Source organism: Megascapheus bottae, chromosome 17 (assembly GCF_031878675.1).
Source record: "Megascapheus bottae isolate mThoBot1 chromosome 17, mThoBot2.hap1, whole genome shotgun sequence".
Taxonomy (NCBI): domain Eukaryota; kingdom Metazoa; phylum Chordata; class Mammalia; order Rodentia; family Geomyidae; genus Megascapheus; species Megascapheus bottae.
The window spans coordinates 27,239,077-27,266,150 of NC_143525.1; the positions used below are offsets into that span (position 1 = coordinate 27,239,077).

Consider the following 27,074-nt stretch of genomic DNA (forward strand, 5'->3'; position numbering starts at 1 on the left):
TCCCTTTGTGCAGTGTATCCACGCTGCGTGTGTTACCCATGCCATCCACTAGTCACTCAGCCCCCACCTCAGCCACCCCAGCTCTGTATGGGTTGTTTTCAGGTTATCCTCAGAATAGTGTTGATGTTGAAAACTTGTGAATCATTTCTGGCATTTTTAACTTGGTAATCTTCAGATTTCAGTTGAGCACAAGTAACTGGCGGGATAGAAGGTGCAACTGCAGGCAAGGGGTTAGCATCTTTTGCAGGGCTGTCGACTCTTCTCGGCTTTCTTTCTCTCACAATCACTGCCTTTCCTCTTCACTTCCTCCCTATGAGCTGTCATTTACCTCCACTGTGCTGGTGAGGATCTTGATGAAGTGGGTTCCCAAGGTGGGGAATAATCAGGGTCCTTTGCACCCCTCTATGCTCCTCACCCAATTCCCACCAACACTTGCTGGCCAAAGACTTGAGAAGGAAGCAGGAAAGATGGGGGGGGGGGGGAGCGCCATGACAGGAACAGGAAAGGCCATGGCATCGCTACACCTGGAGACTTGATTATGGCTTTGGCCTGGGACACAGAGACCAGCAAACACATCCAGGTTTGATCAAGCAGATAGAATTAGAAGTCCGTTAGTTTTTGACAGTTTTATAGATTGAATTCTGGGTCTGGATGCTGTCCTGAGCTTCTTTTCCTCAAGGTTAGACCCTACCACTTGAGCTGTGGTGCCACTTCCAGCTTTTTTCTGTGATTCAATTGGAAATAAAGCAGATAATTCCTGCTCAAACCAGGATCCTCAGATCTCAGCCTCCTGAGTAGCGAGGATTCCAGGTGTGAGCCAGCCCCTGCCACACCCCGCCCCCAGCCCTTTGAAATGAAATGATTTTCCTACTTGCAAGCTCCCTTTCTTTTGGGAGCATGAGCTTGCCCTCAGCAATGACAGAGTTGGCAGCAACTTGTCCCCACTGGTGTGACTGTGGCCAGACTAGATCCCAGACACAGGTCATATTGTCTAATGAATTAAGGCTAACCGCCACACTGAAAGAAAGGGCAATGAACTTTACCACCTCGTGGCTTCTGAGTAAATACCTGGGGGTATTTCTTCACTCAGTCATCAAATACCAGTAACTCCGTTGAATGACATGCTCATGGCTACTGATGGGCCTTCAGGACCCAAAGGGTCCTTTGTATTTGGCTCATGCAAAATGCCCAGACCACAAACAGGGATGTAGCTCAGTGATACAGCGCTTGCCCAGCATGCCAGGTTCAATCTCTAGCAACACTGGAAAATAAATAAGTCCTTCAAGGACAAAGGAAAGTTTAACAGTCATGCTTCAAAAAATTCTCTGGTTTAATAATTCCTGCCTAGAGGACACTGGCTTCTGCAGCAATGGATTCCCAGAGCCTGCCTTCTTCTTCCATGGTTCCAGAGAGCTTCTTCTGGGGCTTCCTATAATCCACATATCTATTTTGGGGACCATTCTGCTCGTACACATGGAAAAATGGAGAGTTGAGGTTTACATGGTCATTTTTGTTATAGTAATGAAAGCCTTGAAATGATCACAAAAGGAAAATAGGAAAATCTGCCACCTAAAAAGAGCCCAGGCAAATTATTATAGCAACTGAATCCTAAAAGGAATTTTCAAGTAAAAAATATGGCTCATGTGAAGTTGTTATGGCAACTGACATTTAAAAGTAACTGGATTTGGGCAAGTTTCTTTCTTTACCGTCTCTGTAAAGTCTTGCAGGAACTTCATGCTAAAATTATGCTTTAATTTTAATTAGCCAAATAGGTCATAAATATAGCTTATTCCCAAATCCTTACAATTTCTACCCTGTGAGCAAGCTGATCTACTAATGAGAAAATATTTCCACAAAAACCCACTTCCCATTAAGAACTCCTATCCAATATTTTTCTAATATAATTTATCAATTTAAACACATTGTATAATGTGCTATTCTGTAGCATTCCATTAAAGTGATAAATAGCAGTAAGGAGGGGGAAAAAAAACATCAAGAGATTAAACATATTGCAAGCAGTGTAACTGTATTTAAATAACTCAAACCATTGCGGAGGCAAACACACTGTTCTCATCCCCAAATACAGTCTAAACTCAGCTTTGCATATCCTTGACTGTAAGGGTATTAATAGGACAGAAGAAGGGGGGGGCCACAAGAAATGACAGGCAACTTCAGAAGAAATAAATTTTCTATTAGGTTTTGTTATAAGATTACATCAAAGCAGTTTATATGTTTTAATCTGAGGAGAGAAAAAGCAAGTGCTTGGGGTTTGTGCCTGGGGGCTGCCTCTGTGTACTGAACCAGGCAGTTTGCATAATGAAAGATTTTCATTCAATCAGGATCTCAGCAAAGATAGCTCCCACTCAAAGGTCCAGGGCACAGGCTCAAAGTTTTTATCTGCCAGCTCCACCTGCTGGACAAACAGTGTATTACAGAAAGAAAGGGTTCAAGGCTCCATTTCAGAGCCACTGTTCTAAATTCAGGTAGTACATAAAGTTAGACATCTGACTTTAAACAGCTTCCCAAGGCTAATTTGGACCTCTCTAAGATAGTAAAAAGCATCACTCTTTAATAACTCCTGTAGTAGTTTGAGCCAGCTCAAGGAGGTCGTGGCATAAAATCTTCTGTCCTTTCCACTGTTTCCTGAATTAAGGATTTTAAAAATTGCTGCCTGTGTTCTGAGCCAAGACTGAAGTTCTTGGAAGGCAGAGTGCCTCGAGTGATGGATGGGTAGACAAAATCACTGGTTTAAAACCTCAAATGCTGCCAAATATGGTGGCAAACCCCTGTAATCCTGGCTCCTCAAGAGGTTGAGATCTAAGGAGTGTGGTTGGAAGCCAGCCCAGGTTGCAAAGTCTCCGAAATTCTTATCTCCAATTAACCACTAAAAGGCCACAAGTGGAGGTATAGATCATGTGGTTAGAGTGCCAACCCTGAGTGCAAAAGCTAAAGGACAGCACCCAAGCCCTGAGCTCAGTCCCCAATCCTGTCACAAGTGAATAAACAGCAGCAACAACAAAACTCCAAATTCAGTTCCTACCTGGCTAAGTCATTTTTCTAGTACCCCATCTGTCTGAGACATCAAAAATGGAGGTGAAGAAGCAACCCAAGTAAAATGAGATTTTGATGCACAATGGAAAACGTAAAGCTGAACCAATCATTTTGGAAAAACTGGCACGGATGACATTGGCTTGCAGGAAGGAGCATCTGGGGTGCCAGGCCCCGGGGCTGGGCCTAATCCCTCTTTATCCAAGGGTTTAGAGCATGGCTCCCACTGTTCTCTTCTCCTGGCTGGAACTTCGGAACAACCAGGCATCACCTGGCTCTGCCCCAGTGCGGCCAGCCACGGGGCTGCTCTCCCACCCGCGGTGAGGCTGTGCCAGGAGGGGGAGCGGCATCAAGCCGAGTGAAACTGTTTTCGAAAACCTGGGATGATCATTTAAATGTTTAAAATATGCACATGGTAATTCAAAACTAATTACCCTGAGCACATTTGAAACATTTATGCCATCATCTCTGGATCCAGCCTCCTGACGGTGCAATGCAACTCACTCTGGTGTTTCTCTAAACCGCTTCAGTGATTTTAACTTCCAGGCTAAATCAGGCAGGCTCTGCCTCCCACCCCTGCCTGGTGAAGAGACCCCTGCCCTGACTTCCCCCAAGAGGAGGCAGCGCCTTGTTTCCCTGGAGAGTCATTTGTCACGGTCGTGTAGTTCTGGCTGCCAAATCATGGCTCTTATGGCTGTTCATAATTGTCATCTCCATTATTTAATTTAGGCGAAAATGACCTCTCTCCCCACTGACTTTTTTTTCCTCTCCTGGTTCCTCTCCATTTCCTCTTCCTCAGTACGTGGTCCCCTATTTCCCAGTCCACTCAGGCATATGGAAAATTCCCTTGACATTCATATCTCACCTGGTTCTTCTCGATCTTGGAGTAGAGCTAGGGTATTCCTGGGGTGCTATAGTTGCCGCATCCACCATCCTTCTGTGTGTGTGTGTGTGTGTGTGTGTGTGTGTGTGTGTGTGCATATGAATGCACATGTCATTACTGGAACTTGACCTTACGTGCTGGGCTTTTTTCACTCAAGGTTGGTAATCTACACTTGTGGTGTTTTTTTTTTGTTGTTGTTGTTTTGGTTTTTTTTTGTGGCTGATTGGAGATGACAATCTTTAAGACTTTTCCTGTCCAGGCTGGCTTTGAACCTTGATCCTTAGATCTCAGTCTCCTGAGTAGTAAGGATCACAGATGTGAGCCACACATGCTCAACTCTACCAGCTCTCTTGAGAGCCAGGACACGAGCAGGCCACTCTGAACCCACAGCCGCCCCCCTGGGTTTTGTTCTATGGCCCCTCCACCGCTCCCGACACACTGCCAGACATGTTACACCCCCACCCCATACAGCCCACTCCACTTACAGACTAGACTAATTAGACTTAGGCAGGTCCTGAAGCAAATTCATTTCTCCTTTTTTTTCCTTCTCCCAGAATAAAATGAGTTCTCTTCCTTTGGGGGTACTAAACCAGCATGCCAATGGCAAAACGACCTAGCAGGGTGATGTGGCCGAAATCACTTTGACTTCCCAAGTCTATGAGAGGAGTGTGACCTCCGGTGGGGGTGGGGGTGGGGCAGCAGCAGCAGCAAGAAATGAGCCGGGGTTATAATGCAGAGGAATGAGGGCTGCCTCCTTATTAAAGCTTTCAAGATGCTAGTGGCGGGTTTTTAGATGTTTGGGGATCTAAAACTGGGTTAGATTCCCACAGTCAGCTCAAGTTTGACAGAGTGATATTATGGGTTTAACTAGAGCCATTAAGAGACTCTTCATTATCCCCACACACCACCGCCACCAAAGTTATCACACGAGCCATAATGCAAGAGAGAATTTTCATTCCATCAACAAGAGAGGGAGCCAGTCTATCGTTGTCCAAAGGAAATGAGCAGCCCAGCATGAAGCTTGTGAGGAATGGAGTGTACAACACTCCAATAACATCTCCTGCAGGATTTCCTCAGCGGATTCGTTGGCTAAGCAGAGCGCTGTACGGGAGCAATGTTCTCACATACCTGGCTTGCAGGAACACCGGCTCCATGAGCCGCTGAAAGGTCAATTAACAAGCAAGGAGCCTCCAGAAGACCTACATTCCACGGGGCTTAAGTATTAAGCTCCAAGGAAATCAAGATCCAGGCCATTCTCCTCAAGTTCAGCCATCTCAATTATTTCCTTACCAAGATCTGCCACTCCAATGGAACTAATTTCCTTGGTATCACCTGTGCCTAGTTTACATTCTCCTTTGCAGTGTGCAGGGCCTTTGGCTTCAAATGGGGCTTTGTCTCTTGCCAAGCGTTTTTTTTTGTTTTTTTTTTTTAAATGCACCTTTAGATGACAGCTTGCAAGTGTCTCTGACAGCTTGTTCCTTCCTCCACCGGACTCTTCCCATACAACATACATGTTAGGAATGACTCTGTTTATAAGAAGTGGTCTTGGATTAAACTTGAGAAAGGACAAGATGTGTGTGATGTGTGTGTGTGTGTGTGTGTGTGTGTGTGTGTGTGTGTGTGTGTGTGTGTTTGGGTGGTGGTGGTTTGTGTTTGTGTTGCTCAGGGCCTAGGCGCTGTTTCTTAGCTTCTTCTGCTTAAGGCTAGCACTCTACCACTTGAGCTATAGTTCTGTTCTGGCTTTTGCCAATTAGAATTTTGCTTTTTTAAATTTATTTATGTATGTATGCATGTATGTATGTATGTATGTCAGTGGTGGGACTTGAACTATGGACCTGGGCATTGTCCCTGAGCTCTTCAGCTCAAGGCTACTGCCCTACCCCTTGAGCCACAGCACCACTTTCAGTTTTCTGGTGTTTTAATTTGAGTCTCTTTGACTTAGCCGGGCATTGTTTTAGACTAGAGCTTCTTGCTCATAGAATTTTCTGCCCAGGCTGGTTTTGAACTGTGAATCTCAGATCTCAGTCTTCTGAGTAGCTAGGGGATCACAGGCCTGAGTCATCATCAGCGGCTTAGGATAAACCTTCTATTTTCTTTGCATTTCTTGGGCATCTTCAATAGTCTTTACCCATTGGAGACATCCCGGTTAGATGTGAGACCCCCCGGTTAGATGTGTAACCACCCCCGTAGTCATTTAGAGTTGGCGTGACCTGACCCCAGCATTCCCATCCCCACACAGCAAAAATGACAGTCACCCCTCCTTGAGATGTTGCTGGCATCCCATCTTATAACTTGCCCAAAGCCAGATTTATTGCTCCTGCTGTAAAGTGTATCCTCTCTAAGCCTCACTTAAAAGCTACCACTTGGCAGAAGATCAAGTGAGAAGTGCAGGAGAGCAGGTGATGGTTAGGGTAGGAGGGGGTGGGGAGGCTGGGGTGGAGCAAATAATTGAAGCTGGGGGAGGGGCGGGGAGTTACCAGCTCAATATTTAATGTAAGTGGTAATTTGCTGTGACAATTATGCCAGGAACAGAACACTACTATACAAGAATGTCGTTCGCTAATTAAGAGGCCTCTGCTTTTCCTAGACACCCGCACAGTGCTTTAATAACAACACACACACACACACACACACACACACACACACACACACACACACACCACACGCGCGCGCGCGACTTGACTCTAGGAGCTAAGGGTTCCATTAGGATCGTGTGCAGTAGAGGGCTCTGGTGTGCGCACATCGCCCCGTGAGTGATGCTGTCCAGTTAAGCCTCTAACACCTTCAATTCGCCCTCCGATGGAGAGGAGAGAGCATCTTTCAGGCCCTCATGCCACGAGACCATTTGACTGACAGGCATCTTCCCGGAAAGCCTGTGCGTGCCTCCACTGTAAATCGACCTGCTTTCCCACAGCACACTTTCAACCAGGAAGGCTCGGCATGGGTTTGATCCTTAAAGACTAACTTTAATAAGGATTTTCGGGGGGGGGGAGGAAAATGGGGTATCAATGTGTGAGAAGTAATGCACCTACTACCTGGCGAATGTAACTGTAACCCCTCTATCATTACCCTGACAATAAATAAAATATAAAAAAATAAGGATTTTCACCAACCTAAAAGCCCATGGGAACAAATCTTTCTCCTAGAGAAGGGTATGGATGGACACACACACACACACACACACACACACACACACACAGGTAGCCAAAGACTCTGGCATGAAACACAAGATTATCAACATCATGCTTATAAAGAAGGATGCTGTTGTCTTCTAAATTGACTGCTAGATTCCTGAAGCCAGACAAACCATTTTTACTCCTCCTCTCTTTTTTTTTTTTTTTCCCTATTTCTGCTTAATTAGTGGCTCCTTTATGGAAGGTTTGCTGCCTGGAGAGCCCATTAGAAGAGAGTTCATTTGTAGGAACACACCTTATAAAGCAATTCAGATTTTAAATAAATGGCAGAGAAGGAGGCCGGTGGCGGCGGTGGCAGTGGTACTGGGGAAGCAGAAAGGCTTCTATGGCAGGCAGGCTCTGCGTTATAAGCCTAAGTGATGGTGAGATTGAGCAAACCTATACACTTCTAAAATTTGAGGCCAAAACAAATGACCTCTGTACCATGGCTGACTGAAGATATAAATAAACTTCCACATGAATAGCAGTGTCAATGAGGAAAGGAGATGAGAGTGCAATGGAGACTTATTTTTAAAAAGTCCTGGGGGTTCTGGGCTCCAATTCAGGACAGGGTATTCATGAACAGAGCCTCGAGCTCCCTGCAGTGCGCTCTCCTGCTTTCTGCAGGCACCAGTCCCTCAGTTACCTAACCATGGAAAGGAAGCTGTACTTCACCCAAGTTAAATATAGGCTGGGTTATCTGCATTTTACAAGCACCAAGAGCATTATCTGAGAAAGCTGTCATTTTTAATGACAGCACAAACTTCCAATTACCAACTGGATAATCCACCAGGGAGCAGGGATGATTTTATAAGAATGGCTCCCCGTTATTAAAAGTTTACATGATCACTTTGGACTCGGATATAAATATTTCACACGGGGTGGATGGGATTAACTTCTTTTTGAGCAGTTTATAGGGGGCTGGAAAAAGGTATTGGATTTTTTTTTTGTTTTGAAAATTATACATTTTGAGGTATGTTACCAGCTGAGAAATAAAAGCACCAGGTGAGAATAGTGAAGTACCTGGCCAAAGGAAAGGCTATGGGAATGGCCAGGTGGTTGTTTCAAAGTCTCGGATCATCGAACAAATGCCCTGGCCCAGTGAAAATGCTAAGGGTCTGCCATCAGTCAGTACAAATGAGGACCCCTTGGGCTCCCTGTGGTCAGACATCCTTCCTTTGCTTTTCTTTGGTGGTACTGGGGTTTGAATTGAGGGCCTCATGCTAACAAGGCAGGAATTCCGTCCCTTGAGCCCACCCTTCCTTCCTACCCCGTTGGAGCTTTTTTCTTTTAACCCAACTTCCTGGCATCTACATCTCCTATCAGTGATGGATGAAGAGAAACTACAGGCAAGTGTGACATATTTTCCCATGTGAATGGACAGCCCCTGACCTAAATGAGGTCTTCTGTTTGTGTCTCAGGTCAAACAGTTTTTTGTAAGGCCTCTGCTGATGACTCCAATCTCTAGTGATCTTTTTTCTGTCTCTCTCTCTGCCTGTCCCAGGGCTTGAACTCAGGGCCTGAGCACTGTCCATGGGCTTCCTCAAGGCTAGCGCTCTACCACTTGAGCCACAGCACCACTTCCAGCTTTTCGAACCCAGGTCTTCATGCTAGGCAAGCATTCTACCACTAGGCCACACTCCCAGCTCCTACTTTCTTTTCTTTGCTAGTTGTGGGGTTTGAACTCAAGGCTAGTGCTCTACCACTTGAGCCACAGTGAGTGGATTATTGGAAATAAGTCTCAAAGGGACTTTTCTGTCCAGACTGACTTCAGACTGTGATCCTCAGATCTCAATCAGTCCTGGGACTTCAATTCAGGGCCTGGACACTCTCCCTGAGCTTTTGTGCTCAAAACTAGCACTCTACCACTTAAGCCCCCGCTCCACTTATAGCTTTTTGGTGATGAATTGGAAGTAAGAGTCTCATGGACCTTTCTGCCCTGCATAGCTTTAAGCAGCCATCCTCAGATCTCAGCCTCCTGAGTAGCTAGGATTACAGGTGTGAGTCACTGGTACACAGCTTCCTGTGATATTTCTATCTACTGAATTTTAATTTTACTGTACCATGACTACTTAGCCCCAAGTCTTGCTTTAAATATACCACAATTCCTGGGGACAAGCTTATTTAGGTTTAAAACCCATAGCTCAGCAGCACAGCATGGATTTAGCATGGGTGAGGCCCTGGGCTCAATCAGCAGAATTAAAATAAAACAAAACAAGTGAGACTATGCCAGTGGCTCATGTCTGTAATCCTTACTACTGAGGGGACTAAGATCTGAGGATTGCGGTTCAAAGCCAGCTTGGGCAATAAACTCAATGAGACACTTAGCTCTAATTTATTACCAAAAAGCCATAAACGGAGCTGTGGCTTGAGTGGTAGATTGTCAGCCTTGAGGGATAATCAGTTTAGGACCTCAGTTCAAGGCCCAGGCTGGCACCAGGGAGGGGGGCAGAGTAGGTGTTGCGCTGGTGGCGTGCACCCCGTAACACCAGCTACCTAGGAGGCTGAGGTTGGGAAGACTGTGACTCTGGAGAAGCCTACGCACAAACTCCTAGAGATTCTAGCTACATTAAGAAAGCTGGACACAATGGCACACGCCTGGGATTCCAGTTAAGAACTGGAAGGTTGAAACAGGTGGAGCAAGGCTCATGTATGACTTAAAACAGTGAAGTATGTTTGGAGTTGCGGGGAGGGAAGGGAGCCACAGGAAAGGATGAAATAAGAGTAAATATAGTGGCCCGGGAGTTTGGCCTAGCGGTTAAAGTGCTTGCCTAGCATGCACAAGGACCCGGGTTCGATTCCTCGGTATCCCACATACACAACCAAGCCGGAAGTGGCAGAGACGAGACTGCAACAAGCGACAGAGAGCGAAAGCAAGCAAGCGGAGCCCAACCGAGTGGTGGCCGGAGCGAGCGGGGCCAGAAAGAGAAGGGGGCCAAAAAAAAAAAAAAGAGTAAATATAGTCATTATATTTATATATGATGTAAAAACTGAACTATGTATTTTGGGGTAGCTCAGGAAGCGGGGCTGAAAGGGGGTATGGAAAGGGTGGTATGGATCGAGACGCATTATATTCAGACCCTGACTTACACAACTATAACCCTTTGCACAGCTAAATAAATTTTTTTAAGTGAAAAACAGGGCCGGAAGCATGGCTCTGCAGACACATGAAGCTGAGTTCAAAATCCTTGGTACTATCAGAAAGGAGTAAAAAAGAAATACCTGGAAGGAGGTAACTCAGGTAGGTAGTGAGGAAAAACAACTATCTACTTGCTTTCCTCAAAGACATCAAAACCGCCATCACAGATATAATCAAAAGATGAGAGGATCATTAACTGATAGCTTTAGAGAAAAGATCAGGCACTTTACAAAGCAAACTTGTTCCCAAGAGGCCATTTCTACCACAGAGGCAGAAAACCAAGGTGTTGACTCTGGGTACAACTGATGTCCTAGGGGTAAGGAGGATGAAATTTAGAGAGCTCCAAGCTTCCCTTCCCTGGCCTTTCTCATACCAGCCACCTGCTTCTAAGGATCTGTTTAAATTATCTGTCAGCTTTTGATGGTACATGAGCGTTAGACAAATTATCACTGATCACAGCAACAGACAAACAGAACTAACAGCTCGAGAAGCCCAGAGATGAAGTCACTCGAGGGGAAAGCAGAAGTGTTCACACCCACGAGAACAGAGTTGATGATAAGTTTGTTGAGAGTGGAGGCATACACCTGTAATCCCAGGAGCTGGGAGACTAAAGGAAGATAACGAATTGAATTCGAAACTAATTTGGGCTACATAGAGGGTCCTTATTTACACACACATGCGCGCACGCACACACACACACCCCACAGCTGGCAAAGTGACTGAACTATATATAAATTTACACATTCCTATGACCAACACATGTAGCAACATACCAATACACATACCACTACACATCTTTCTTTCTCTTTCTGGGGGTTTGAACTCAGAGCCTCTGACTTCTTTGATAGAATGCTTTACCACTTGAACCATGCCTCTAACTCATTTTATTTTTCAGGTAGGGCCTTGAGTTTTTGCCTGAGCCAGCTCTGGACTAATCCTCCTACCTATGGCCTCCACATAGCAGGGATTGCACACTAGATCCAGCCTGTTCGTTGAGATGGAGGTTTTACTGACTTTTTGCCCAGCTGGTTCGAACTGCATTCCCTCTGATCCTCATCTCTCAAGCAGCTGCGATTACAAGCATGAGCCGCCATATACCTACTTGCATTGAAATTGTCCACCTCCTGTACATCTAGCCACGCCCACACACCCCCTTTTTTTGGGTGGGTAATGCGGCTTGAACTCAGCCTGGGTGCTGTCCCTGAGCTCTTCAGCTCAAGGTTACCACCCTACCCCTGGGCCTGGGCGTTGCCCCTGAGCTTCTTTGCTTCAGTTTTTATAAAAATATGAGGGTGTAGCCGGGCACTGGCTTACTCCTGTAATCCCAGCTACTCAGGAGGCTGAGATCTGAGGATCAAGGTTCAAAGCCAGCCTGGGCACAAAAGGACCTGAGACTCTCATCTCCAATTAACCTCTAGAAAACGAGGGTAGGGTGGTAGCCTTGAGGTGAAGAGCTCAGGGACAGTGCCCAGGCTGAGTTCAAGCCCCATGACCCACCAAAAAAAAGAAAGAAAAAAAAGAAGAGTAAGAACTACAAGCCATGTAAAAAAGTAGAGGATTTGGCAGGGGCTGGGAGCTTCTAACTGTAATCCCAGCCACTCTAAGATCTGATGATTGAGGTTTGATGCCGCTGGGGAAGCAAAATCTGTGAGATTCTTACCTCTAATTATCTACTAAAAAGCCCATAGTGAAGCTGTGGCTCAAGTGGTACAATACTGGCCTTGAACACAAAAGTACAGGGGCAGTACCCAGGCGCTGAGATCAAGCAAGCCTCAGGATTGTCAGGCGTGCACGTGCACATGCCCATACATACACACCCCAAAACAAAATAAAAAGGTGCAGGATAAAGGAAGAGAAACTGTTTCTGAGACAAGGAAAACATTCATTTATGAGGGGACAGTGGCTTTCCTACAAGTGCAAGGCAGAAAGGAGACTGAGCAACCAGTTTCTTTTTCTATAAATAAAACCTTGGCAGGCTTATCGTCCAAGAAACACAAGTCAATATAAACCTTTATATACTGGGTTGCCAAACTTCACTTTTAGACAGTATATTAATTATGTAGTCAATAAGCATGGGTTTCATTAGCGTATTAAATACCACGATCAATATTATTTATACTTTTCGAAGACAGACCACTCAGGGGGAAAAAAAGTGGGGGAAGGGACACTTTTGACCCTGTAGTTCAAAATGTCAGAATAGCACATTAGAGATTAGCAAGGCTTTAATGGAAAACATAAAACACTGAAGATATAGACTGGAATCAGATTATTAGTTTTTTTTTTCCATTTTCTTTTCTTGCTTTGCCTTCCATGAAGAGACAAGAGGGAATTCGAGAACCATTTAAAATAAAGGCGAAATGATTAGATTTTTTCCCCCTCTTAATTGCTTACTGCTGATGTCATCATGTATGCAAGATAAACATTGATCTCTCGATGAAAGATGAGAAATAGAACAACAGGAACAGACTTTTGAGGTAAACTATCTCCAAGAGAATTTTAAGAACTGTGCGCCAGAATCTACTTAGACAATCCTCTGGGATCTGAATCTCTTAAAAGCGTGTAACTGTGGAGGCAATTTCTGGGGCTGCTCTGCAGGTGATCTGATGTTTTAGTAGGGAAATCTGTGAAGCATCCTCCCTTGAGGGGAGCTCCTCCCTCTTATCCCCCAGATTCTAGTCACACCCGTAGAGCTGTGCTGGTTTTCTCAGTATCCAGCAAGAAAGCATGGGAATGGACCCAGCGGTCATTTTCAAGATCTGTCCGAACATCATGGGTTTGTCAACTCTCCCATGTCCTGTGTTGGAGATGAAGAAAGGAGGTATAAAAGACTGGTTACTGGACCAAAAGCTAGATTACCACCTCCAACCCACAATTTGTCAATCCAGAACAGAGCTGGAGACTGTAATTTTCTAGTCAACGTCTTATAAGCAAGGTCAGAGAGAAAAGAGCCTCTATAAAAATTGTTGCAGCTTCAGTCAGAGAATCAAGCACAATGTGAGTGATATCTCCTGAGACCAGGGAAGGGTAAGGAAGCCATAGCCACAGCCAGTGGAATGAAAGTTGGTCTGATTTTCAGCAATGGGAGCCATCTACTGTTTAGGGTTAACTAGCTGTTTCCTAAAGAAAATTAAGAGCCAAGATGCAGCACATCTGAAACCCCAGCACTTGAGAAGCTGAGGCTGCAGGAGAATCCTGAGTTTGAGGTCAGCCTAAGTTACACACCAACTCTGAGACAAGGTTACAGAGAATGATCTTGTTCCAAAACAAAACAATCTAGGCATCTTTGGCTCCTACCTGTAATCCTAGCTCCTCAGGAGGCTGGGATCTGAGGATCATGGCTCAAAGCCAGCCAGGGCAGGAAAACCTTTGAGACTCTTCAATTAACCACCAACAAGAAAGAATAGAGTAACAGCCTTGAACAGAAAAAGCTAAGAGACAATAGCCAGGCCCTGAGTTCAAGCCCCGGTATCAGCACAAAAACCAAGCCGGACAGGGCCAAACACTGTGGAGGATGGCCGCCATGAGCCTCCCTGGGCCCTTCTCACTCCAGTTAGAAAGCAGGCCTGCAGCTGCAGGGGGACTGCAACACTGCCTGTCATAGTGGGATGCTCGGAGAGATGTGCAGCAAATGCCAAGCAGTGGGTTGCAGCAACCCACTAGATAATTAATATGATTAGAAACACACAGGGCAAGCATGCTCTTGCTGACTGAAAAGCCCAGTAGCATAATTACTGTTTTCTTACTCGCTCACTGTCTGTACACATTTCAAAGCCTGCTCGGTGTTAGACTGCTGTGTAAACATCAATAAAATCCCCAAGTGCTAGATCATCAGCATTGCTGGGCACAGTGGCTTTTCCTTTTTTGGTGGTGTTTCATTCTTCTAAAGATGTATTTCAGGGTTACAAACGTTAGTAATCTCAGACTCATCTCTCAGTTTGTAATGAGTTAACATCTCTCCCAAGTGAACATTTATTATGAAGGCTAATTAATTGCTTTCCAGTTACAAGAACTCTTTGCATCCAAAGAAAGTAGGATTCACAAATGAAGAATATACTGTTTATTAAAACAAAGTAAGAGAAACAAGAGGAGCTTCCCTCCCTTACAATCCTTTCTACTTAACGAGCTTTAATCAAGAAATAAACACACAAACGCAAGGAGTATGTACAGGTACAAAAGTGTGCATTCACCAACCAAAATGTAACATTAATTGAAGTGAAAACTCAAGCAGTGCTTTGTAGTTGCCTGGATGTCCTCAGGGGACAGCAAGTCAATGCTTATCAGCTGTCCTCAGAAGAGACAATTTTGATTAATATCAGACCCTTTTGACTCAGTCTATTAAATCTATTAAACCCTGAAGGAAGAGTAGTCTTCAGATATAAAAGATAGGCCTTTGATTAATAATTCTACTCTACTGCCATTCCAAGCATTAACAACCACGTGGCAACTCTAGAAGGAGTGAGCCTCTGAATTCCAGGAAGATACACTCAATCAACACCTCGGCTCCCCATTCCCTCCTTCCAGGAAGAACCCAAGTTGTGAAGGTGTCAGTACTGGAGTTACATAATTTATTTCACTGTCTGTACACAGGGTCAATTTCTTGTGACATAATTCTTGCTTGAATTCTTAATAAATCTGACTGAAGACAGGGGGATGGGCTGGGGGCTACACCACCTGCCGGATGACCCCCTGGTCTGATGGTTCACACCACTGTCCTCTGTGCACATCCTTTGCCCACTAATGCATCCCAAGGGGTGTACAGGAGAAACTGCCAGTCTACCATGAAGAGGATCCCGTGTAGCAGGTGCGGGTGTGGGTGTGGGGGGGGTCACAAGGGGGCAGGAAGTAGATTCCACCTCAAACTTCTGTCCCATCAGCATGGCTTCCCTCACAGCAGGGCATTCTTTCTGATGAGTGTGACCAGCCTCCGGCCATATTCTCTGTAGTCCACGGGCTTCACGTCCATCACGGTGGCCTTAATTCGAGACTCATCCTTTGAAAAAAGAAGAGCTGGTTGTGAGGGATGAGGATGTCCCCAACATGGAGCTGTGGTGATAACCTTCTTTGCTTCAGTGGCTTCAACCAGCCCAGGAAGAGGAAACGCATGCTGCACTGGGTTTAGTAATTCCCACAGAAAACCCTGAGTGGGAGCCTGTTCCAGAGTTCCTGGCGCTGGAACAGCCAGATCCCCACATTGTAGATTCTTTCCCTGTGTCCTCAGCATCCAACACCCAGAGACTTAAGATCTTAAAGAATGGACTGTGGTGGTGTGTGGGGGGGGGGTGTCTCTATCTCTTAATTCTCTATACAGAGACACAAACAGGAGCCACAAAGGGTAAATAACTTGAGAAAGCCACACAGCTAACTCTGAAAGCTGAGTTTCCACTAAGCAAAAAGCTGACACTTGCAATCCTAGTTACTCAGGAGGCCGACATGTGGAGACCTTGCCTTAAAGACAGCCCAAGCAGGAGAGTCAGGCAACTCTTATTTTCAATTAACTGCCAAAAATCTGGAAGTGGAGTTGTGGCTCAAGCAGTAGAGTGCCAACCTTGAACTTTTAAAGCGGAGGGACAGCCCAGGTACTGAATTCAAGCCCCAGTACCAGCAAGAAAGAGAAAGAGAGAGAGGGGAGGGGGGAAGAGATCACCTCTCCTCAGCCTCATACTGCATCATGCTGATATTTCACCCCTACCTTCTGTAACATGTCAACAACCACACCTATCAAGAGGAACCAAAGTCTGAAATCACTAGCACGAGATATCCCCACAGCTGAGGGGTGCTGGCAGAATCCATTCTCCTCACACGGTTTCCAGGGTATCTTTAGAAAGGAAAGGGGATGGAACCTGAGAATTACCAGCATGGTTTAAAGCATAAGTCAGGCTGGCTGGGCAGGAGCCTGAGCTTAGCTACTTGCTAACACATGACTGGGCATGCAAGTAGGCAATTCACAATTGACACCAATACTGGAGTGTTGCTACAGTGATAAAAGTGTCTTCTCATACTACCCCTCTCCCCTGTCCTCAGCGGCCTGACTTACATTGTAGGTCTCCAGTTTGACCCTGATTCTGAAGGTGAAAGTTCGGAAGTTGGCATTCTGGAAAACTTCTTCAAATGCCTGCTCATTCTGCAACAATATAGAAACCATTGAACAACTTGAAAATACCAGTTAGACTTTGGAAAGTCTTATCTCTATGGGATGAAATTACTTAAGAATGATTAATTTACAGTTTTGGTGTTTGGGTTTTTTTTTTTGTCAGTCCTGAGACTTGAACTTAGGGACTGGGCACCATCCCTGAATTTCTTTTCTCAAGGACAGAACTCAAACTCTGAGTTCATGCCCCAGGACCAGCAAAAGTAAAATAAAATACTCCAATATAGCTCTCCCTTTGTAGGGCACTGGTTCATGACTCCAAAGCAGATGTCAAAATCCAAAAATGTTTAAGAATGCACCCACATAAGACTTTTGTAGATTTTATATCCTCAAAGGACTCAAATACCTGATACAATGTAAATATCATCCAAGCAGTTGTTACACAGTACTATTTACAGGAAAAACATCAGTACATGGCCAGTACAGGTATAATTTTCCCTCTAAATATTTCTGATCCATAGATGATTGAATTTCTGATTGGTGGTTGGTTGCTGGGCTGGCAGGGGAGCAAGAGTGGGTGAGGAGCTGCAATTTTTATTTTTTGTTGGTCGTGGGGCTTAACTCTGGATCTGGGGGCTGTCCCTAAGCTCTTTTATTCAAGGCTAGAGCTCTACCACTTTGAGCAACAGTGCCACTTCTGGTTTTCTGGTAGTTAATTTGAGAGAAGAGCCTCATGGACTTTCTTGCTCAGGCTGGCTTTGAACTGAGATCCTCAGATCTCAACCTCCTGAGTTGTTAGGGTTACAGGTATGAAAAGACAGTAAAGAGGAATTAGAGAATAATTTTTATTTTCTTATGTATTTTTTTTTGTAGTATTCACACTTGCGAAGCTGGTGTGCTATCACTGAGCTATGCCTGCAGCAGCGAATGCATTTTATGTGAAATGCAAAAACTTAACAGTGATAATACATTCATATAAATAGTTCAGGCCAGGATCATGGACTAGTGGTAGAATGCTTATCTATAGCATGCATGAAGCCCTGAGATCGATTCCTCAGTACCATATACACAGAAAAAGCTGGAAGTGGTACTATGGCTCAATTGGTAGAGCTCTAGCCTTGAGAAAGCCCAATGACAGTGCTCAGGCCCTGACTTCAAGCCCCAGGACTAGCCAAATAAATAATAATAATAATAATAATAATAATGATGATGATGATGATGATGATAAAGTTCAAGCTGGGCACAGTGGCTCACACCTGTAATCTTAGCTACTCAGGAGGCTGAGATCTGAGGATCAAAGTTCAAAGCCAGCCTGGAGAATAAAAGGACCCGAGGCTTTTATCTTCAATTAACCTCTAGAAAACAGGAAGTGGGGCTTGGCTCAAGGGTAGGGTGGTAGCTTTAGGGTGAAGAGCTCAGAGACAGCGCCCAGGCCAAGTTCAAGCTCCATGACCTACCCCCCCCCCAAAAAAAACCCAAAACAAAAAAACAAGTCATTCTATGGATTTTCAATAGCTGCCATTATTCTTACAGATTAGGGAAGTGTGCATGCCCATTCCAGGAGCATGACGGCTCCTGAGGGAAGTTTCCACATGTCCTCAGTCACCAGCCAGAAGAACAGTCAAATATAATAAGCCCATAAAATATCCCGAAAGGCTGCCTTTAACCTTAAAATCTGATAGGAAAATAGAGGACCAGGCCAAACAGATAAAAGATACTATCACAATATAAAGTCAATTCCAGTTATTTCTACAAAAGGGCTTGGTTGAGACAATTTTCAGAGATCTTACAAACAGAACCAACCAGACAGAACTGAGAACAGAGTCTAAAAAAATATCAGCAGCCAACTCTTGTTTCTCTGTGGCCCAACCACTTTGGAGGAAATGGGTAGAAAAGAACATTGTATATAAATGGGTCCCAATTTTCATGGCCTAGAAAATACAGCTTTTAGCTGTTTTATCTTTACTCTCTCAATTAAACCAATCTAGTAGATAAAAACAAAATGACAGCCTGGGAAGTTGGCTCATGCCTGTAATCCTATCTATTCAGGAGGCTGAGATCTGAGAATGGCCATCCTGAGCACTAAAGACCCAGAGACTCTTATCTCCAATTAATCACTAGAAAATGGGCAAGTGGGGCTGTGGCTCAAGGGGTAGGGTGGTAGCCTTGAACTGAAGAGCTCAGGGCCATTGCCTAGGCCCAGAGTTCAAGCCCCATGGACCCCCCCAGCCCCCCCCCACCCCCATCAAAAGAAAAGACTTGGGTGCTGTGGTTCACAAGCTGTCATCCTAACTACATGGGAGGTAAGACTAGAGGATACTAGGTCATGGACAGCCTAGGCTGTCCAAGTGTGAAGATGTCCAAGTGTGAAGATGGGCTCATGTCTATAATCCTAGCCACTCAGGAGGAGACTAAGATTCTGAGGATTGTGGTTTAAAGCCAGCAGCTAGCACAGGCAGGGAAGTCTGTGAGACTCTCATCTCCAATTAACCAGCAAAAAGTCCCAAGTGAAACTGTAAATCAAGTGGGAGAACACTAGCTTTGGACAGGAAAAGGTAAGGGATGGTGCCAAGCCCTGAGTTCAGGTTCTAGTCCTGGCACAATCAATCCAATAAATTCAGAGTTTAAGCAGAGAACTCTAAAATTAGTGAAGTATGTGGCTGACCTTCTCTTTGAGTTCCCCAAGATAAGCAGCATTCTGTCCAAGGATGGCTTCAGCTGACTCCTGGAAACAAGTCACCCACTGATTCTCTTGAAAATCGGCAATATTGGCCTAAAAACAAACACAACTCTGTTATCACAACAAAGGTATAGTAATTAAAATATATTACCTTTATACATAAGGCTCCTGACATCTGATGGCTCCACCTCAGGATTTTTCCTTCAGTAGGCAAAAGTACAGACTTCCTACCAGTCTGGTTTCTACTTTTAGTATTTCCATGAGACATTCAACACTTTACTATAAAACAGGCTTTGTGCCAGAGGATTTTGCCCAACTGTAGGCTATTCAGGTGCTCTGAGCACACTTAATGTAGGCGAGGCTAATTGAGGACATTCCGCAGGTTTTGTGCGTTAAACTTTCCGCTTATATCTTCAACTTACAATGGGTTACAGGGCATGTGCACTACATCCTTCCTAAAAATGGTGGCAGAGATCATGGAAATAGGTTTAAAATGTAATCTGGTGGATGTGCGACTTCAGACCTCTGTGGAGACAGAGGCAGAATCCATGCAAGTCAGATCTAGCACCCCTCCAGACACAACAGATTGTGTACTAAAGATTTTGAATAAGCTCCTGCCAGGGTAGGTTCCCTGAATTTAATCTTCATTTTTACTTCTTTTTGGGGGCAGGGGGGAGGGTCTCACTATAGTAGCCCAGGCTAGCTTTGAACTTGTGACATTCCTGATTCTGTATCCCAGGTGTTAGGATTACAGGTATGTGTCACCATATTTGGTGCTGGCCTTTGGCATTTTAAATTGTGTATATTCCTGCCACATACAGGAAGCGCCTTGAGATGGTCCTAAATCATCAGTGAACAACCCAAACAGTTTTAAAATCAATGCTAAAGGTCTTTGCCAGTCATGGAATCTGCCTAGCAACAGGCATTCAGATGTCCCCAACTAGACATATGGTATAAAATTAAATTGGGAAGGGTAGAGAGAAAGCAGATTTTCATTCAGTTGCAGTATAGAAATGAGGGTGATGGTTGAGGTACCATTTTGACAATTTTAGTTTTCATGTTCATGGAGCTTTGAATATAGAATGTTATAGAAATAAGTTGACAAGAAAAATTAAAAGCACTCACAAACTCACGGAGTAATGGTGGCACAAAGAGTACAATGTCATTCCTTCCTTCACTTTCCAATTGTCCTCAAATCCCTTTTATCTAAAAATGTTTCATAAGCGCAGAGAGTGGTGATGCATACCTATTATCACAGCAAATTGGGAGGCAAGGGCAGTTGGACCCTGAGTTTGAGATCCTATCTCAAAATCAAAAGGGCCAGGGGTGAGGCTCAAATGCAAGAACATTTGCTTAAAGCTGGAGGCCTGGGGTTCAATTCCCAGTACTAAAAGAACAATGACAACAAAAAGACCATCTAATTATGAGAATATTCACTGCAAGGAGAAAAAAAATGGAAACTATAGAAAAGCATACTAAAGAAAAAAAAAATCAACCAGAAATAAACACTGGCAACAATCTGGTCTGTTATTCCTTCTCCCAGTCTGGTTCTATCTATGAACATCCCTCAAGACCACCAAAAGCAGACTCCTTAGTATTTTCTATCTGCAATGAATAAAGCCTGCACATTTACTTATTCATTTAATGATCTTCATAAGGAAACGTTTTCAAATACTGTCAAATAGTAAGTGGTAAATTCAAAGGCTTCACAGTGCTGATGGTTGCTTAACAAAGGAATTAGCCGAGCGGGGGGGGGGGCGGGGGGGGGACATGTAAGTTTTGTATCCAACCTTCTAAAATAAACAGCAGTGTGACAGACAGCTTTACATAGCTGTGACATCTCTGGTTATTTCTTTGGAACAAATTTCCTCCAGCTGGTTACCGTGTCAAAAAATATAAATACTTTTAAACCTTCTGATACATTACTGCCAAATCACCTTCGAGAAAAACAGAAGAATGCCCTTTCTTTATTGTTTTGTTATTATCACTAAAAGTATATCTTGCATTTGGAAGGCTTCTGAAACTACCACAACAAAAAATCTTTACAATACAAAAAGTCACAACACTACCTACCTTACATTCCAATGTTAGCTTAACAATGCGCCCATAAAAAAGAGAACTAGATATAGGCCTATCTTAAATAACTTAAAGATACAAATGCTGTCTAAGTACAATTATTGCTCTCCAGAATTTCAACTGTGAGTGCCACTGATGTTGTAATTATACATCATGAGCATGAGCAGAAATCAGCCAGGGTGTCTGTCAAAAGACTCACACTTACAATCCAAGCTACTCATGAAGAGGCTGAGTGAGATCTAGGATCATGGTTCAAAGCCAGCTAGCTTGAGCAGTAAAGTCCAGGAGACTCATTATCTCCAATTAACCACCAAAAGGCTGGAAGCAGGGTTATGGCTCAAGCGTTAGAGCATAACCCATGTGCAAAAACAGCTCAGGAACAATGCCCACACTAATTTCAAGCCTCAGGACCAGAACTAAACAAAATAAAAACCACTTAATGGCAGCACAGTCATCGAGGTGGTGCAAGGCCCTTATTTCTTCATGCACTCATCCATAAGCTCCCCACCACAAAATATTTTGGTGCTACTGATGTAACTCCAGAGCCTGGCACAGGATGGTGAGTGAATCAACATGCCAGAACTTCTCATTTCCTTCTCGTACCGACAAGATCATGCGGTATTTGAAGTTAGGAAACTCCCGGTCACACTTCTCGCAGCGGTACAGGCCATTCTGCTGGTCAATTACTTTCTTATTGCAGTCCTGAGATGGGCAGGCTTGGTACATACAGTTTTCTTTGCGAAGATACACCACTGTGGCCACAGAGCTAAAATAGTCCGCCTTCGGAAGAAGAAGAAAGGGGGAATGTGAGAACCACACCTGCAGTCAGGGCTGGAACCAGATGGGGCTCAAAGCTGCCCTTCCATACAAGGTGCCAAGTACTTTCATGTGTTCTCGTCCTAAGCTCACAAAGTGATTAAGGAAACCATTTGTTCTGCAGTTTCAGATATAGCATGCACTATGTACAAATCCAGGGAGGAGATAAACCAAATTCTGAAGTACAAAATTCCTTCTTAGTAAGAGTTAATTCAAGCCAGGTACAGGTGGCTCATGCCTAAAACCTATATATTCCGAAAGATGTGAGGATCATGGTTTGAAGCCAGTCCAAGCGGACAAATCTGAGAGATTCTTACCTTCAATTAGCAAGGTATAAGCTAAAAGGGAAGGTTTAGCTCCAAGTGGTGGAGTGTCAGGCATGAGTGAAAAAGCTAAGAGAGCGCCAGGTAGTGCATGCCTGTAATCCTAGCTACTCAGTAGGTTGAGATCTGATTTCAATTCAAAGTCAGCCCCAGCAGGGAAGTTTATGAGATTCTTTTTTTTTTTGTCCATTCCTGGGCTTGAGCTCAGGGCCTGAGCACTGTCCTTGGACTTTCTCAAGGCTAGAGCTCTACCACTTGAGCCTCAGCACCACTTCCGGCTTTTTTCTATGTATGTGGTACCAAGGAATCGAACCCGGGTCTTCATGCATTCTAGGCAAGCACTTTAACCACTAGGCCAAACTAGAGGCCCCATGAGATTCTTATCTGCAATTAACCAACAAAAAGCCAGAGGTGAAGCTCTGACTCAAGTGGTAGAATGCCAGCCTTAAGCAGAAAACTAAGGGACAGCACCTAGGCACTTCCACACAAAAAACTAAGGTCAATGATTTCTAGGGCAGTCATCTAGAAATTTATTATGCAGCCTCAGGTCTGATAAGCCATTTAATCAGTCTATTCTGCAACTTCTCAAATACCCCTATTGTGGGGTATGAGACAATATGCAGATAGAAGCAGATGACTTTGTTCCAATAAACTTAACTGACAACAAGCAGTTGGTCTTGCTTGCCAATCTATGGTGGGAGCCATCAAATTCATCAGAATATAAAAATGCCCGTGAATGAGGATCTGTCCCTTCTAAGTAGAGAAATCATTGATAAGCAAATCTAGAAAGCACTATTGTATTTTGGGCTTTTTTTTTAAAAAAAAAAAAATTTGTTTTGACTTTCAACCCTCTTTGGAGTCCCTAGAGCTTTTAAATTTTATTTTATTTTTTACTACTTTTTTTATATCTTCAAGTAGCTGAACAAAGGAGTTACCATCAGTCAACAAATCAGTTTATGAATAATCTTTTTTTTTGGGGGGGGGGCCAGTCCTGGGCTTGAGCTCAGGTTGAACACTGTTGTTGGACTTTTTCAAGGCTAGAACTCTACCACCTGAGCCTCAGCACCACTTCTGGCTTCTTTCTATGTATGTGGTACTGAGGAATCGAACCCAGGTCTTTGTGCATGCTAGGCAAGCACTCTACCACTAGGCCAAACTCCTGGACATAGTAATCTTGATCAATGTCACCCACCCCCTCCATTTAATGTTCTTAATTTTGTAGGATAACATACTGAATATTAGGACTGCATTCTCCCCCCTTTCTCCCTTCATTCCTCTACTCCCCTCCCCTTGACTTTCCTCCACACCTTTCAAATACCTATTTCCTGGTATTCATTTTGTTGTACTGTGGTTAGTTTTCCTAAGGAATTAAATTTAAATTCACCTCTGCAAATACCATATTTCAGTTAATACATTTATAAATTATTTCTAGCTTCTACATACAAGAGAAAACAAATGTCCTTGTCTCCCAGATTTGTTTTAATTTGTGTTTGATATCTCCGTGCAGCGATTTCAGAGACAAAACAAGGTGAATGTGTAAAAGAACCTGGGCTACTTCCCAGTTTAGAAGGTTCTGGGACTAGGAATGTAGCTCAGTGGTAGCGTGCTCTTATAGCACCTACAAAGCCCTGGGTTTAACCCTCAGTACCACCAAACAAAGCAAAAAGAAAAGGGAAAGTTGTGGAAAAAGCCAGGCACTGGTAGCTCACACCTGTAATCCTAGCTACTCAAGATTATGAGATGCAAGGACTATGGTTCAAAGGAAGCCAGGGCAGAAAAATCTGTAACTCAGAAAAAGCTGGAAGTGGAGTTGTAGTTCAAGTGATGAAAGTGTTAGCCCTGAACAAAAGAAGCTCACGGACAGCGCCTAGGCCCTGAGGTTGAAGCACCAGCACAGGGGAGGGAGGTGGGAGGAAGCTCTAGAGAAAGTATCTTAGGTGAATGCTCAGTTTTCCTGTATTTCCAGGTTAGGTACAGACTCAAGGCATGACTTGAAAGTCTGGGTGCACACGGGCAGAAAGTCTAGGTACTTGGCATGCCCTATTTCTTATCACATACTATCTTTAGATCAAGAGAGAAACTGGGTGGTAAGACAATGAGAAGACTGGCTGCTCCCATGACAGGAGAACACAGATTCATCCCATGTCTAATTCTCACAATGCGCTATAAAAGCACTGAGTTGCTGTTGATGACAGTGATGGATAGGGATGTACTGTGAAATAGACAGTAAGGAATAATACCTGCACTGTATATGCTGACAGCAAGGGATCAGGGTACATAAAAGAAATAAATGATTTAAATATGTAAACCATGTATTTAAATATTTAAATGACCTAACTTGCTGACAGAACATACATTAGGTCAAGACAGTTCAGAGGGAGATCCTGCACAGACTGATAGGGAAGCAGTAATGAGAACCAAGTATCAGCCAGTTCCCAGTGGGGCCCGCTAGCAGACCTCAGCCTGTGGTGAGGGGCTGCAGAACACAACAGGGAATGGTCTGATGCCAAACACTGAGCCTGAATGATTCTCCACTCAAAAAAAAAAAATAGCGGGCTGGGAGTTTGGCCTAGTGGTAGAAGACCTGGGTTCAATTCTTTGGTACCACATAGCCGGAAGTGGTGCTGTGGGCTCAAGCAGTAGGGCACGAGGGCTGAGAAAGCTCAAGGACAGTGCTCAGGCCCTGAGTTCAAGCCCCAGGACTGGTTAAAAAAAAAAAGCCTTTTGGGGATAGAGTTGGGGCTCAGGTGGTAGAATGCATGCCTAGGAAGCATGAAACCCTGAGCTCAAACCTCAGTACCACAAAAATAAACAAATGAAGTCTTTGTGACAGGTGAGTATTTTGATTTGTAGGAACAATTAGAAAAGTAATATGAACCTGAAGTCAGTTTACAATGTAGTTATAATACACGGCCCAGGCATTACCACTTTCTCGAGATCCTTGAGCCTTCACATTTTTCTGTCTCAATACTTGGTAGGGCTAGTAACACATACCAGTTAGCCAGCACTGGTCTGCTAGACCAGTAAGAATGCTCCCAGGTAAGAATGAACACCTGACAGCTGGGAACACAAAGCAGAGCTCAAAATCCAGCTCTCTGTACACCTTGCATGCTTTTGTGAAGAAGGTGAAGAATGGAAAAATACCTTGTCACCTTGGCCCAGGTTCTCCAATTTAACCTCGTTCAATGTTTTCCAGTTGGTAGTACTCCCTCCGATTCCTCCACCCCTTTGATCCGAGATGGAAACACCATCTAAGGCTTGTCCTTCTGAGTCAAACCTGAAAAAACAAATAATAAGGACCACAGGGTCTACACACACACACACACACACGTCTCTAAACATGCTTGTTTGCTTGTTTCTACATACTGGATAAGGGCATCCACCCCCACCTGCTTGGATATCCATCCTGTCATGTGAGCTCAAGTTACTACCATGTGTTTTTACCTTAGTCTAAGGAAGAAACAGTGTTCTTTTCTTTGATCTCATTTGCTTTGATGCCCCCCAGTGGTCAAGACAATCAGTGCCAAAGTACCACAGGCCCTTCCCTAGACTAACTCTGCACAGGAAGAATAGCCAGGATTGAGACCTAAAAATAACAACTGTGGAAGTCACCAACAGTAAGCTACAATGTAGCTCTGGTGTAGTCCTTGGCACTACTAACACTCATCTCAGCTTGCAGGTGCATTGTGTACACCTACTTATACACCATGGTTGGTGTTCTACCACATGAGCCACGCCCCTAGTCCAATGATTTTGTTTATAATTGGAGATGGGGGAGGGGGCAGGAAGAAGAGGCTCCCAGACTTGGGTGGTTCAAGTGGTAGAGTCCCAGTAAATGTATTGTAAAAGGTTAGTCAAAAGCGTTTCCATGGTGGAAAACCTTTGAAGCCCAATATGGAATAGAATTGATTATATAATCCAAAGCAATCTATGAGAGGCATTATCTATATTTTCTTGTAGATTTGCCTGCTTATAAAGATTTTTGCTTATGTCAATATTAAATTCAAATTAATCTGTATTAAGTCATTACTAACATTGATTATACTTCCTGGCCACCTATCAGTTGACATGAAGGAAAGAAGGCCAGGGAGAGGGGGGATTAAGGACATACTGTGACAGAATAGTTTGCCTGAGATTAAAAACGTGCCTAATATCGTTGCAATGGTGGGAATCTAAAAGCTAACCACACACAGAACAAGCTTCCTAAAAACAGAGCATCCAGCAGAATGGATGCTGCCCTGAGCCGCAGACAAAATTACCTTCCTATTCTGTCAGGTAAGCGGCTGAATCCGTCAGAGGCATAGCAAGGTCCATAAATCTGTTTCACCACTACTAGCTACATAAGTTTACGGTTTCCAAAACTCCAAGGAGACATTTGCCACCAAAGACAGCTCATCAGGAGTCAGCAGAGCAAGGAGAGAGGCAGCCCTTCTCACAATAAAAATTCTACTTTGTGAGCCAAGATCTAAACATCAGTAACCCTTGCCTGTGTGGGGTGTGTGCACCAAACTTTCTTTTGATCAATGACAAGTTATTTTGTTCAAGGGACGGGCATGTCTTTTTATGTTGCCTGGCATCCAGTTACTGACAATGAAATATCAACAACTTAATGTGGGCACACAATTACCTGGGGGTTGTGTTCTGGACAAAGGCTGGAAGAAAACCAAGCAAAACCAAACAAAAGTCCTGGTTATTTCTGGTCAAACTATAACAGGCCCGCCAGATAATGTGATGCCAGCTTCCAGAATAGTTAAATAGAAGGATGGCATAAGTGACGTGAACACTTCATTCAGAAACTGTTAAAACACTAAGTGCTCTTGGTTGACATCAGACTCAAAACAAAAATGG

The 27,074-nt window shown here is 44.1% G+C and overlaps 1 protein-coding gene across 1 annotated transcript in view; it reads right to left on the reverse strand.

The window, feature by feature from the left end:
* Positions 1-14,285: 14,285 nt before the first annotated feature.
* Positions 14,286-27,074, reverse strand: part of Rpa1 (replication protein A1) — a 45,935-nt gene continuing 33,146 nt past the window's right edge. Inside the window, exons 12-16 of the mRNA XM_090350431.1 lie at positions 25,371-25,503; positions 21,691-21,867; positions 18,997-19,104; positions 16,278-16,364; positions 14,286-15,233 (exon numbers count right to left, since the gene is read on the reverse strand). Coding sequence (XP_090206557.1) covers positions 15,129-15,233; positions 16,278-16,364; positions 18,997-19,104; positions 21,691-21,867; positions 25,371-25,503 — 610 coding nt within the window. The 3' untranslated portion in view covers positions 14,286-15,128. The remainder of the gene's footprint in view (positions 15,234-16,277; positions 16,365-18,996; positions 19,105-21,690; positions 21,868-25,370; positions 25,504-27,074) is intronic.